The 13,197-nt window shown below is 39.6% G+C and overlaps 1 protein-coding gene across 1 annotated transcript; it reads right to left on the bottom strand.

The window, feature by feature from the left end:
- Nucleotides 1–447: 447 nt before the first annotated feature.
- Nucleotides 448–12,854, bottom strand: CSTA (cystatin A (stefin A)). Its single transcript, XM_008586879.1, has 3 exons — nucleotides 12,711–12,854; nucleotides 1,945–2,046; nucleotides 448–678 (listed from the first exon to the last, which is right to left on the bottom strand). The coding sequence occupies exons 1-3, from the start codon at nucleotides 12,774–12,776 to the stop codon at nucleotides 550–552; spliced, it is 297 nt and encodes a 98-aa protein (XP_008585101.1). The 5' UTR covers nucleotides 12,777–12,854; the 3' UTR covers nucleotides 448–549.
- Nucleotides 12,855–13,197: the final 343 nt, after the last annotated feature.

Here is a 13,197-nt window from a genome sequence, read left to right as displayed (position 1 = left end):
TGTTTGTAGAAATGCAGAGTAAAGTATTTATTGATGATGGGGCATCACTGTAGGTTATTTATTCTCAAATGTCCAGGAAAAAGTTTTTTTGCAAATTTTCTGTAAGTTTAAGATTGTTTCAAAATAAAATATATTTTGTAAAATACTCAATTTAATTTTAAAATATGAAGGTGGAGATAGAATGTTGGGTTCTCGGCAATCATAGGGAACAAGGAGGTTGGTTAACTGGATAGCCCGTGATGTAGCCTGCAGACAGTAGTGGGGTGTGTGTGTGTGTGAGGATACTGTCATTTAGCTACTTACTTTAGGCCTGACTAATTTATAAAAGATTTCTAATCGACATCAAAATTTGTATGGAATTTATACTCTAAAGCAATAACACTGATTTTGAGAGAGAAAAAGTATTTTCTATTTAATACAACAAATGAGAAATAATTGAAGAAATCATTTATTTGAAAAAGAATGCTTCTTTATTGGTAGTTATTTTTATAGCAAGGATTACTAATTAGTAGCCAATGGAAGGAGTCGGACAACTTTTGGAACATGCTGCTAAAAGCCGGTCAGCTCATCGTCCTTGCTTTTCTCAGTCTGGTAACCAGAGAGTATCAAATCCTGATTGCGCCCAGGAAGAGGTTCGAATACTTTCAAGTGAACATAACAATCATCGCCTACACGCACCTGGAAAATATGGGGGGAAAAAAAAAAGAAAAGAGAAAAAGATTCATTCACATGGATCTGTGCTGAGTGAAAGATCCGAAGTCCTATAAAAACTTCAATGACATGTCTTTCCGGAACAGCATTTCTAGTCCTAGCTCAGCATTCTTAGACTTTTTGCTTCCATAAACTCACCACCTTGTTTTATGAGAGAAAGGGCAGGCCAATGGCATGGATAGAAGCATAGGTCCTAGGTTTATTTTATTATATTTTATATTATAATCTGGACTCAAATGACAGTCCAGAGTTGCATTTTATTTCCAAAGATGTACAGAGCAAGAAAACAAGTGAAAGCCTATATTTTTGGTGATTTGGTTTTCTGACTCCCAAATTGGGACACTTTGTTTGCCACACAGTTTGATAAGGGAGGAGGAAACCAGAATTGCCATAGAAAACTTGGGAGGTATGGTTCCCATACCCACTAGAACCTACTTTATAAATGCCCACTGGTATGACTGATCAGAGCCCAGGGGCCAAACAGCCTCCTTTCTAAAGTAAAGCAGTCTTGCTAGGAAGTCCTTTGCATGAAGGCTGATGTGGTAGTTTGGGCATGAATCCTGGAAATTCATGGTAATAATTCTGACTTCGGCACTTGGCTGAAGGCAAAAAAAGTTTTGTCTTATAGTATTTATTTACAATATTAAATATTTTAATATAATTTTATTAAATAATGTAAATTTATAACAATAATAAAATAAATAATATTTATTGTGCTGGATGTCCCTTCCTACCCTAATTTTAACAAATGCCACTTATTAAATGTTTACTATGTCAGACACTCTCATGAGCATTTTATATACATGATTATATTTACTTATTATGGGCCTGAAAAAAAGGAGGAACAATGTCAATTTTACAGATATGAAAGCCAATTAAGAGATATTAAATAATTTTCCATAAATCTCTCAGCTGATGTGGCAGAGCCAAGTTCAAACACAGATCTGTTAGACTCCAACATCTATGTTATTTTCACCGCACAGTGTAATCTTTTAAAAGTACTTATTTTGTACGTGGAACAGGGACCTTTGCAAACATTATCAGAGGCAGGACAGCTGGGAATTAAGCATCAGACCACCTGGGTTCAAATTCTGCCACTTGGAAGGTATCATACGAAGCATCTTAACTGAGGACCAACAGAAGGAACAAATTATATGGTAGGAAAACAGAGAACATCACATAAAATGAGAAGTATAATATCTTTTAGTGCTAAAGTGGATGTTGAACTCTAACCTTAATATAGTAATTTGTCCCAGCTACTACTTGAGTTTTATACTCTACAGCTTCAAATTCTTGAAAAGTCTCATTTGTTTTTTCTTCAAGTTGTGGTTTAACCTTAAGAAGAGAAAAGAAGAAATAAATTATTAAAGCTACATACCATAAAGCTGGACACTATGTGATTTACAAATCTGGGAACCTCATGGTCCTTTGAAAAGTCCTCATAGATGGTAATAAGATCGGTGAGTTATTTTCAGTATTTCAATAGAAAACACCTATCTTTAATAAGATTATATGCATTAAAATGTCAAATTTTGTTGCTTTAAGCTGAGTTTACATCAAATCAGTGTGGTAATGCAATACAATAAGGTTTTGACTGGTCAAGCTCTAATAGTTATATATGTCTTTGATTTGTAAAGAACAGGAGAGTAATAACTACTAGTTATTTTTTTTAAAAATTATTTTAAGATAATTTTAGATATAAATTTGCAAAAATAATATACTGAATTCCCTTATATCAGTCACACAGTTTCCCCTAATGTTGCCATCTTACATAACCACAATATAATCATCAAAACCAGGAAATTAATATAGTATAATACTACTAAGTAGTTTATAAACCTTTTAGAATTTTGCCAATTGTCCCCAAAATGTCTCTTTTCTAATCCAGGATCCCACCCAGGATCTTACATTGCATTTAGTTGTTTTATCTCCTTAGACTTCTCCAACTGGGTTTAATTCCTGCGTCTGTCTTTGTCATTCATGACAAACAAGTGACCTTGACACCTTTGAAGAATATTGGCCCGTTAATTTGTAGAAGCCCATCAACTGGGTTGACCTTCTGTTATGTTAGTTTTACATATTTTTGTTAGGATAGCACAAAAGCGATGTTGTGCTCTTAGTGCATCCTACCGGGAGCTATATGTTTCATTACACAGAGTGGTGATGTTAATTTTGATTACTTAGGACGTCTGCCAGCTTTCTCCACTGTGAAGTTACTGTATTTCTCCTTTGTAATGAATAAGTGTCTTATGAGGAGACACTTTCAGACTATGCAGCTATTCTGTTTCTCATCATACTTTCAACCACTAATTTTAGCATCCATTGATGGTTCTTGCTTACAACAGCTATTACTGTGGTGTTTGCCAAGTGGTGAGTTTTGCATTTCTATCATTCCTTATAGATTTATTAATTGGAAGTCTACTGTAAGGAAGAGCTATGCCCTCTCTCCTATTTATTTATTCAATCATTTATTTACATTAATATGTTTCATGGATATTTCTTTTTCTATGGGTTATAATTCTATTTGTTTTGTTGCTCAAATTATCCTAGATTTGGCCACTGGGAGCCCCTTCAAGTGTGTGCCTATGTCCTTTCCACATGCCTCCATTATTTTATGAGCATTTCCTTAGTTTCCAACACTATAATATGTTTTAGGTTTATCTTGAAACTTCCCTGCCCATCCTCTGGAATCAATCATTTCTCTAAGAAGCCCTGGATCCTTTTATTGAGGAATGGTATTTAGGACACAGGATTTGGGCACTGTGTAGTCTCATTATTACTGGGTATCAATGCTCCTTGATCTACTCGGTAGGAAGAGCTGCAAAATATATGTATGTGTACTAGCACACACATGCACACACTTTTATCTGTGTGAGTATATGTGTTTGTATATGCACATATACACACATTCATATGTGTGTACAAATATATACATCATATATGCGTGTATACAGCAGTTCCCCCACTTTATCCATTGGTTTGCTTTCCATGGCTTCAGTTACCTGTGGTCAACTGCAGTGGAAAAATAGGTACATGTACAATAGATATTTTGAGAGACTGACCATATTCACATAACTTTTATTACAGTATTTGTTATAATTGCTCTATTTTATTGTTAGTTATTGTTAATCTCTTACTGTATCTAATTTATAAGTTAAACTTTATAACAGATATGTGTGTAGGAAAAAACATAGTATATATAGGTTTTGTAATATCTGCAGTTTCATGTATCCTCTGGGGGTTTTGGAACATATCCCCTGTGGATAAGAGTGACTACTATATATACGTATCCCTCTGATTAAAGTCTGACAACATAGAATTCACTGAGTTTTGCGCCTTTTCTTATTTGTAACTCCTTTCTCAAACACTGAGGAAGAAGCCTGGCCCTCATGATTCACAATATATTTTCTTATTTGTTCAGTTCTAGTATATACATAAAATAGTTTCAGAATTGCTAACTTATACGCCTGTGAAAAATACATTACCAACTAGAGTGCAGAATTTGTAGAGTTCTTATAAAGACCCTATGATTGCCTCGAGCCCACCCAGATAATCCAAGATAACTCTTCATCCGAAGATCCTTCACTGAATCACAGCTGTGAAGTCCCTTTTGCCATGTAAGGTAACACAGCCACAGTTCCAGGGATTCAGATGTGGACATCTTTGGAGGGCCATCATTCTGTCTACCACAGGGGTATAGATGCTTAGATGCCAGCATTCCTGAACCAAGCAAGAAAAAGGAACTAGACTGTCCCAGATTCAATATGTAAACTTTTATTGAATCTACCAGTTTTCAGCATTGGTTCTTCATTCCTACTCTTAACTGTGCCTGAGATGCCAGAGTCTGCTATGGTCTCTCACACTCAGTTTCTGCTAAGAATAAAGCTCCAGTCTTCTCCCAGGGTGGAGGATAGTGTGGGCAGAAGTAATTGATAGAACTAACAGATCCTCACACAGATCTCCCTTCTGTCTTCCTGGTTTTAGCCCCGTGCTGCACTTCTGTCTTCAAAGTTTCTGGTGTTGCTAATGCCTGAGCCATTTTGAAGTCCTGCAGTATGAATCTGCTTGCTTCTGGCTTAGACTTTCTCCTCTACAGGCTTACGTTCTGTCTAGACTGCTCAGTCATTTTCCATTGTCCATCTGTTTCCCATCTTCCAAAATTTCGTTGATATCTCTGAGGTGGTGTTTGCCCATATCCTGTTATTCTTATATTTGTGGATTTGTGTCCTTTCCCCCCCAATTCTTTCCTATCCCTTAGAGGGAAAAGGAATTACTCTGTGTGTTCAATACACATTGTCTATTGAGAAATTGCCTCTGTGCCCTTCGCTAAAGCATTTCATGAGCATGCAGTTCAATCAGGCCTCTAGTACACCTCAGGTTCTCCTGAGGTCATCTGTTCCTTCCCATCAGTGGGCAGACCTTTTGAATCATTTTTTATTGGTGCCTTAGTTTCGGTGCCAGAAGTGTTTTCAAAGATGTAGACATTTGCAAATCTGAGTTCTCAGGTGACTTTTTTTTTGTGACCGGTAAGGGGATCGCAACCCTTGGCTTGGTGTCGCCTGCACCGCGCTCAGCCAGTGAGCGCACCGGCCACCCCTATATAGGATCCGAACCGTGGCGGGAGCGCCGCTGCGCTCCCAGCGCCGCACTCTCCCGAGTGAGCCATGGGGTTGGCCCCTCAGGTGACTTTTTAGGCAACCAAACACTCTATGGACTACCACCCACCCATTTCTCCTGTAACCTTCAGAATAGATGGGAAGAATGTGATTGCTTTGGTTGAGATGGAAAATGAAGCTCCAAAGTGGAGAAAGGAAAAAGACAAATAGAAAAAAACCAGCAGTGGGAAGAAGTAGGGTGCAGGAGAGAGGGAAAGTGGGCAAGGGCGCCGAGAGAAGCTGAGTAAGGAAAGGGGTCACTGTCTCAGGCTACGCCTGTGCTAACCCTTTTGAACTGCCTGTGAAGTTGGGAGCCAAGATGGAAAGAGTTAATCTCTATACTAACCCTAAAAATATGAATGTAAATCCCATCTTACAAATAAGGAAACTGAGGCCATGAGGAGAGCATGACTGCTTAAGGTTGACAAATTATTAATCATAATTATTTTAAAGTCCTTGCCTGATAATTTAAGTATTTGATTTGTGTTTCTTCTGGTTTTCAGTCTTTTGGTTTTTTTTTTTTTTTTTTTTTAGCATGTACCGTAAGTTTTCATTTCTATCTGTTCTAGAAATAGATCCAAATCTTTAACCTTTCCATTGTATCTGTGCAGTTCACAAGTCCAGAATTTTCCATGAGAGAGTTGATTTCAAATTGTCTGGTTTGTTTCCTTCAGTGCCCTGGCACCTGTCACACTGTACCTTGATTTCTGGTTAACTGTACTTGTAATATGTAACCCCCTGTTCCCTTCCCAGTAAAACAGATTTGCATTGTTAAACATTGGATTCTATGGACCTGGATGATGAGATTTGAGCTGGGGAGCAGGGAAAGGGGCAGAACTGGGAAGCTTGTCAGTGAAACCTGAAGTTCCAGAAGGGAGCTCGTTGCTGAAAGACCCCCCAGGATGGGCACTAGGAGGCTGAAGGCCACCTGGGAAGGGTTATTGGGAACCTAGTGGTGAACAGACAGGCTTTGCACTGAACACAGTTAGTGTTCATCCTCCTCAGCCTGCCCTGCATGGTGGTGGCTAAGTTGCTGGAGGGAACAGTGTGGGGTTGTTGCTTGGTCCTCAGCCAGGGGCAGGAGGCTACCAGGGTAAATTCAAGCTTCTTTTTTTTTTGGCTGGCTCATGCAGGGATCCGAACCCTTGACTTTGATATTATAACACCACGCTCGAACCAACTGACAAGCTTTTCTTATTGCTGTAGAGCACAAATCTTGGTGACTTGTTAGTTCTCTGGGACCTGAGGATTTGTACTACATGGCATCCAACATTCAGGTGTTTCCCCTAGTCTGAGGTCATCCTACAGAAACATTTGGGCTGTGCATAATTTAGGAGAGAATGGATTTAAAGATAATGTTGACAAAGTGGATAGGCTATATTTGGGAAATTTTACAGCTTGAGGAAGGAGAGATTGGGTAGTAGTATGAAAGGACAGTAGGGCTGCCAAGACATGACTTGTGGACATTTGTCACCTATGTTGTTGTTTTTTCCATATCAGCCATATGAAGGAAGGAGGAATGCCGTGAGCCATCCTGCTATAGGGAATGGCATGGGAGCCTGAGTGATACCCCTTGTTCTGTAGGCTACAAGGGGATCCCATGTGTGTGGCATGGCTCCGTGGAATTTCTTGTTTGTTCACCTTTGGTTGCTTGACAAGGCTTCCCAGAATTAAACAGCCTAACCTTTTGGCTTAGTATGGCTTTGGGAAATTCCCTGCAGTTTCTCAAAGGACATGTTAAAATACCTCAAAATTAACTGGTTTATTTAAAGGGAATTGTCAGTACTAGAGGTGTTTTTGATGCATGTACCCGGTATGGGTTGGCTCCATTTAATTTTGTCATTAATCTTCCTTGTTAGTGATGTGTGCATGGACCCACTGTGGCTGTAGTCATGCTCTTGTATGTGTGGAATGAAGTTATTATGTTGGATTTCTATCCACATTCCCACAGAGAGATGGTGGGTCTGGGTGCAGTAATGTTTATAACTAATTGATCATCAACCAGTTACAGATTTCTTTGTTTCTCCCCACTCCCACAGTTTCACTTGATTTAACAAGAACATGTACTTTCTTTAGTAATAGTAAGAATGATATAGTGCGTTTTTATTAGTTTGAGTAGAATCATTTAACTTTTCACTTTGTCCCCTGTGCTGTTCCCAGAGTTGATAGGCATGGAAATAAAAGGTATAAACATTGTGATTTTGATTATAAATTAAAATGATCAATATAGAGTATAAGCAATATTAAATTGTTAACCAGACTAATCAATGTTATTAAAAGCAAGTATAGGGCCGACCCCATGGCTCACTCGGGAGAGGGCGGCACTGGGAGCACAGCGATGCTCCCACCGCAGGTTCGGATCCTGTATAGGGATGGCTGGTGTGCTCACTGGCTGAGCGAGGTGTGGGCGACACCAAGCCAAGGGTTGCGATCCCCTTATTGGTCCCCCCCCCCCAAAAAAAGCAAGTTTAGTAAGTATAAGTAAGATTTAAAAAGGGTTAAATTGTAAAGTCTGATGCTCTTTAAAGCCAAGCATGCTGCTATTGTGTAGTTTCCTGGCCACAAGCCACAGGCTTTGGGGTGAACTATTGATGCATGAGTAGGTGTTCTCGTCACAACATGAGTGCATTGGAACGTTTTGACCTTTCTTTTTCAATAGAAACAAAATAAAAAATGTTTTGATTAAAAGATAAATCAATGTGTAAAAGATTAGGTAAAAATATATAAATAAAGCAAGATTCATGTGGTTGTTGTCCACACTTGCACTAGACCTCTGTGGTCCGTCTCTTTCTTTCCTCGCCGATGCCACACCACCTATTCAGGTCCAATGAATCCTGCGGAGCTGGTCTCCAGCAGAGGAAGTGGGACAAGCATCCAGGATGCAAGAAGTGAAGTCTCCTGGCATAAGAGAGGAAGAGCTGGTGAAGAAAAGAGGACAGAGTCTAAGAGTGGAGGGAGAAATGAGATCCAGCAGGGGACAAGGTAAATTGGGGCATTTTCTCACAGGATGTCTGCAATCTTCTAAGAAGAGTAGGAACTGAGACACCCTGCTGGAGGGACCATGGAGGGTGGGAGGGATGGAGAAACTGAGGGGAGAGGAGGTACAGATTCACCTCTGTGTGATTTCTAGAAGAGGACCAACAAATATGACTGAAAAGCTGTGCTGGTAGTCTGAGGGTCCTGTTGTGGTTGTTTGGCATGAATTTGTAGATTTGTAATGGGTGAGTTTTCTGTCGTTCTGCATCTTCCTTGAGCAAAGTTCTCTGATTCTGGAGCAGTAGCTGAGGAGGAAGTGGTGGCAGTGGGAGTGATCTCTAACTGAGGACTGGAATGCCAGGAGCTCACGGGATCATGGAAACCAGGGGTGGAGGAGTGTATGAAACCACCTATCGTGAGGTCTGGGCTGGGTGAGTGACTGAGTGGACCAGGTGTGTTCTGATGAGGATGGGAGGGTAAGCACCTGGAGGGTTCTGGTGTGGCTGAATGGCAAGTACTTTGGGTGTGGGGCAGTAGGAAAGGTGACTGATGAGGAGGCTGCGGTCAGAGAGGGGAACAAAAATCTGTGGATGGGGGTGAGTGAGAGGCATGACATGCTAAACTCCAGGGTGTGCCCAGGATGGCATGCAGATGGTGTTTGCGTGGTGTCCTGGTTAACAAAACATTCTGTGTGTTTGCCAGGAGTGGTATTCAGCAATTAGGTTTATGACGTGTGTGTGTGTGTGTGTGTGTGTGTGTGTGTGTGTGGTGTGTATGTGTGATAGCCCTTATTTCTAAAAATAATTACTAAAATAACATTATTTCCCACAGACAGACATACTCAGAATTCTCATCCAATGGTTATTTACATATGACATATGATAATGGATCAGCGATAAGAGCTTTCACTGTTGGGGTCATCCATTTATATGTCATTACACACATTTTGGCTTTTCATGGATGGGGCCACATTTGGCTTTTTATATCTTCGTGTCGCATACCTCCAATCTATTTTGTAAATTTCCCTGAGGGCAGGGACAATTTTATGTCTCCCCTCTCCCCACAGCAATTCATGTAGTACTGTCTACAGAGTCAATATTTTTGAAAGGAAAACATCACGACAACTCGTCTCCCCAAATAGGAAAGATGCATATAGCAATGGCCCTCAGCTAATATAGAGAATCTCAGAAGAGGACTCTTCTTCCAAGTGTACTCTAGACCCAAAAGTATCTTTAGCATCCTGTAGTACATGATACCACATAATCCATTCAGTCTCTGTTATATTCAGAATGGGGAATCTTTCCTTCTGCCTTCAAAAATATTCCCAGTCTCTCAATCCCAAACCCTTTGCCTTTCTTTTCTTTCTGACCTCATTCAACCTCCCTCTTTCACTTTGCTGTCAAAGTCCTTGAACATGCAGTTATCATTTTTCTTTGACACTTTTCCCTTTCTAGGCGATGACCTTCCCTCTCCTTCTTTCCCTCCCTCTCTAATGGGGTCTTCCTTTGGTTGGCATTCCACTAAGAAGCTCTCTGGAAAGGACAGGGAAAGCTGATACACTCTTCAGTTCCTTGAAGAATACTTGCATCTTAACAGGTGATTTTTAAAAATAGAAATACATTCAAAAATCAAAGGAATAAAACTACAGAGTAAATAGCAGTTAATACAAAGTAAATGAAGGTCTTCCCTGGAACCCCCCATATCATACTAGGTATGTGATGACCAACGCTGACCCATTTGCCTAGCCCCGCATGGGGACCTAACTAATTCGACAATCTTGGAAAAAGAGTTGACCCAATTTTCTCACCTATAAAGTGATTATAATAATATCTGACTCTTGGGATTGTTTGTAGGGGAATAAATGACACAATTATTGTGAAAGTGCTTTCTAAACTATAAAGATTTTACTGATTATTCCTTTACCTTCCTTAGGGATTGTCCCCTAAGGCTGTCTCTTGAAAGGCAGGGCAGATAAGTGATAATTGGGAGTGTAACACCTGAGGAGCTAAACTACTACACAGTAATTATTCACCTGAAAGTAAGGAGGTTTAACAACCAATCTCTAATGTCCTTTCTGGTCCAAAACCTATTGATAAAAACAAAAACATCTGCTCTGACCAGGTCAGCTAAATTATAGTGCCTTATCTGGGGTAAGTCAGTAATCGTGTCCACCAGTCCTGGGGAATGTTATCGTAAGATCATTTTTACTTAGAGGCAGATGTAATGGCACCAGAAGGTTGTAAAAGAGCCTATAATACTTATCGTAAAGCTTTCCCTAGATCCCTGCATGTAGAGTGTAACCTAGTAACAATCTCAAATCTACACATTATGTGCAACCAACAGAACTGATGAAGTGATTAGGCTGAGCTGTCTTCTCTCCCTCCTTCGATTCTTCCCCCTTCTAGTGACCATAAAATGCTAAGCTCTGCGGGCCTTCTCTGGGGTGTATTTCTCAGGGTGACCTGACCTATGTGTTTCCCCAGCTGCAACAGTCATACTGGCTAAGTAAATCCTATGCTTCATATGTTCTGCTTCACTCTCATTGTACCTCTCTGACAAAGTTGGAGCTCGAGGTAAGCAGGAGAAACACTTTCAAATCAGTGTTATAATTTAAGATGTGGCTCGCAGATAGGTATTATTAACAATGCAAAGCCTTCTGGTAGCTTCTTATTAAAAAAAAAATTATTCCTGCTAACCAGGTGAAAAGCTTTTAAAAAAATCATTACAATTTTCTGTACCCTCTATATTTCAAATCTCAATTGTTCCCTATCCTTCAACAGCTCCGACCCCTGGAGAGTCTCAGGGGGATTTTTCAGGGTCCGGGATAATTTCAGGCAAAAATCTGAAATAAACAATTGTGATGCTCCACCTATGCATGTTACTTTTTCATTTTCAAGTCATTTGCATGCACATTATCTCACTTAGTCTTTACAGCTCTGACACTGGTGGCGTAAGAGGTGTTATCTTCATTTTACAAATGAAATTGAGAACTTTTATTTTGGCACCCTGATTTTAAAACCTCATCTCCCATAGGCCCGGAGGATATCATACATCTCTGGTCCTGTAGGCAACCGAGATCATGGATGGCAACAGCAGCAGCTCCAGGGAACCTGGTAGAAATGCAGCACTGTAGGCCCACCCAGGGCTCCCGGATCAGAATTTGCATTTATCAGGTGATTCATATGCACATTCAAGTTTGAGAATACTGATTTGATACAAGGATTCAAATGAAGGTATCAATGACTTAATATTATTTTCTCCAAGAAAAAAAGCTCCGAAGTATTTTTTAAGAAAACAAAAACAAACTCTCAAAAGGGAAGTATTTAGCTCCAAAGAATAAGTGGTAGAATTCCAGGCATCTGGCCCCATGGAGAGCTTTCCAGTCCCTGAATGTAGAGGACCCTATCTTTTGCACTCACACAAAAAGCCGATCTTGTTTGCCAGATAGTGTCATAGAACGACATTTCAGAGAGAAAAAACAAGAAAGAATGGCACAAGAAAATAGGACAACAAATTCCAAACCTAAATAGTAAGTTGTATGTATTTTTCTTTCATAAAATATGCAACATAATACCTTTTTATTATATAGGCGATAGCTAATCACACAACACTTAGAAAAATGTATCAAACATTTTTGATAAACAATAGTTTTAGTTTTGCCATAATCCATTTGGCTGCCTAAAACATTTCAGAATCACCACAATGTCACTTCTCTTCTCTTCTCTACTAGTATAATCACCCTCTAACTACTAAAAACTAAAACACTGTCTATTTAATCAAATTTCTAAAACATTTCAGAATCACCACAATGTCACTTCTCTTCTCTTCTCTACTAGTATAATCACCCACTAACTACTAAAAACTAAAACACTGTCTATTTAATCAAATTTCTAGGAAGTTTGTAAGTGTAAGTTTATAATATTGTTCTTCATTCAACCCATTAAAAAAAATCTCCCTGCAATGCATTTGAAGTCTAGCTTGTTAAACTGTTAACAACCTTACACTTTATAGCATGTTGGCATCACTTGGTGAGATCAGAAAAGTTTCATCAGAAACTGAATTAGCAATGCTAAAATCATACGTTGTAAGAGCTTTAGAGATGATCCTACATCCTATATTCATTAACAAATGGGAAAACTGAGGCTCAGAGAAGGGGTGTAACTTGCTCAAGGGCACTCTCATAATGTTGGGATTATTCAAGGTTTCACCTGAAAAGACTAGTATTCCATTTTTAGTTATAAGAAAGCCTGAACAAAACCACAGATTTCCCACTGTTCTGGTTTCCATGTTCACCCACACCCTCACCACAGGGCCAACCTATGAATCAAGGTTTTGGATCAAACTTTTTCCTGGAATATATCAACTTGCCTTATCAGCAATCTTCTGAATTTCTGGAGTGGCAGGTTTGGCATCAGTTAAGCCTCCAGGCATCATCCTGGCCAGCTGATTCTTTGCTGGGGAGGTAGCTGGAACCTGGAACTGAAGTAATCAGGTTAGTGTGGAGACTTGGGTTTTTAAGAGGTGTTCACAAGCTCCGCCTATGGAATGTTTTACTTTTCACAAATAGCAGAGAGGCACAGGGAAAATGAGCATGCCTCGAGGCAAGTCTTGCTTCCTCAACAGAATATGCTAAGTAGAATCTGGAAGAATAAGGGTCTGGGGGCTGAACAAATGGGTGTGCACAGGAGTCACTCTATAACATGCACCAGATGCCCCTGCACGCTCTTTGACAATGGTTCCGTCCTATTGCGTCATCAGAAGTATGAAATCTGAAGCCACAATCAGAATTTCCAGATGTTTTAACACCTCTAACACAAAGTTTTGTTTTTCTACTTATTTATAACATCAAGGCTAA

This window comes from Galeopterus variegatus, unplaced genomic scaffold, assembly GCF_000696425.1.
Source record: "Galeopterus variegatus unplaced genomic scaffold, G_variegatus-3.0.2 Scaffold4167, whole genome shotgun sequence".
In the NCBI taxonomy this organism is placed as follows: Eukaryota; Metazoa; Chordata; class Mammalia; order Dermoptera; family Cynocephalidae; genus Galeopterus; species Galeopterus variegatus.
This window is presented reverse-complemented; position numbering and strand designations above follow the sequence as displayed.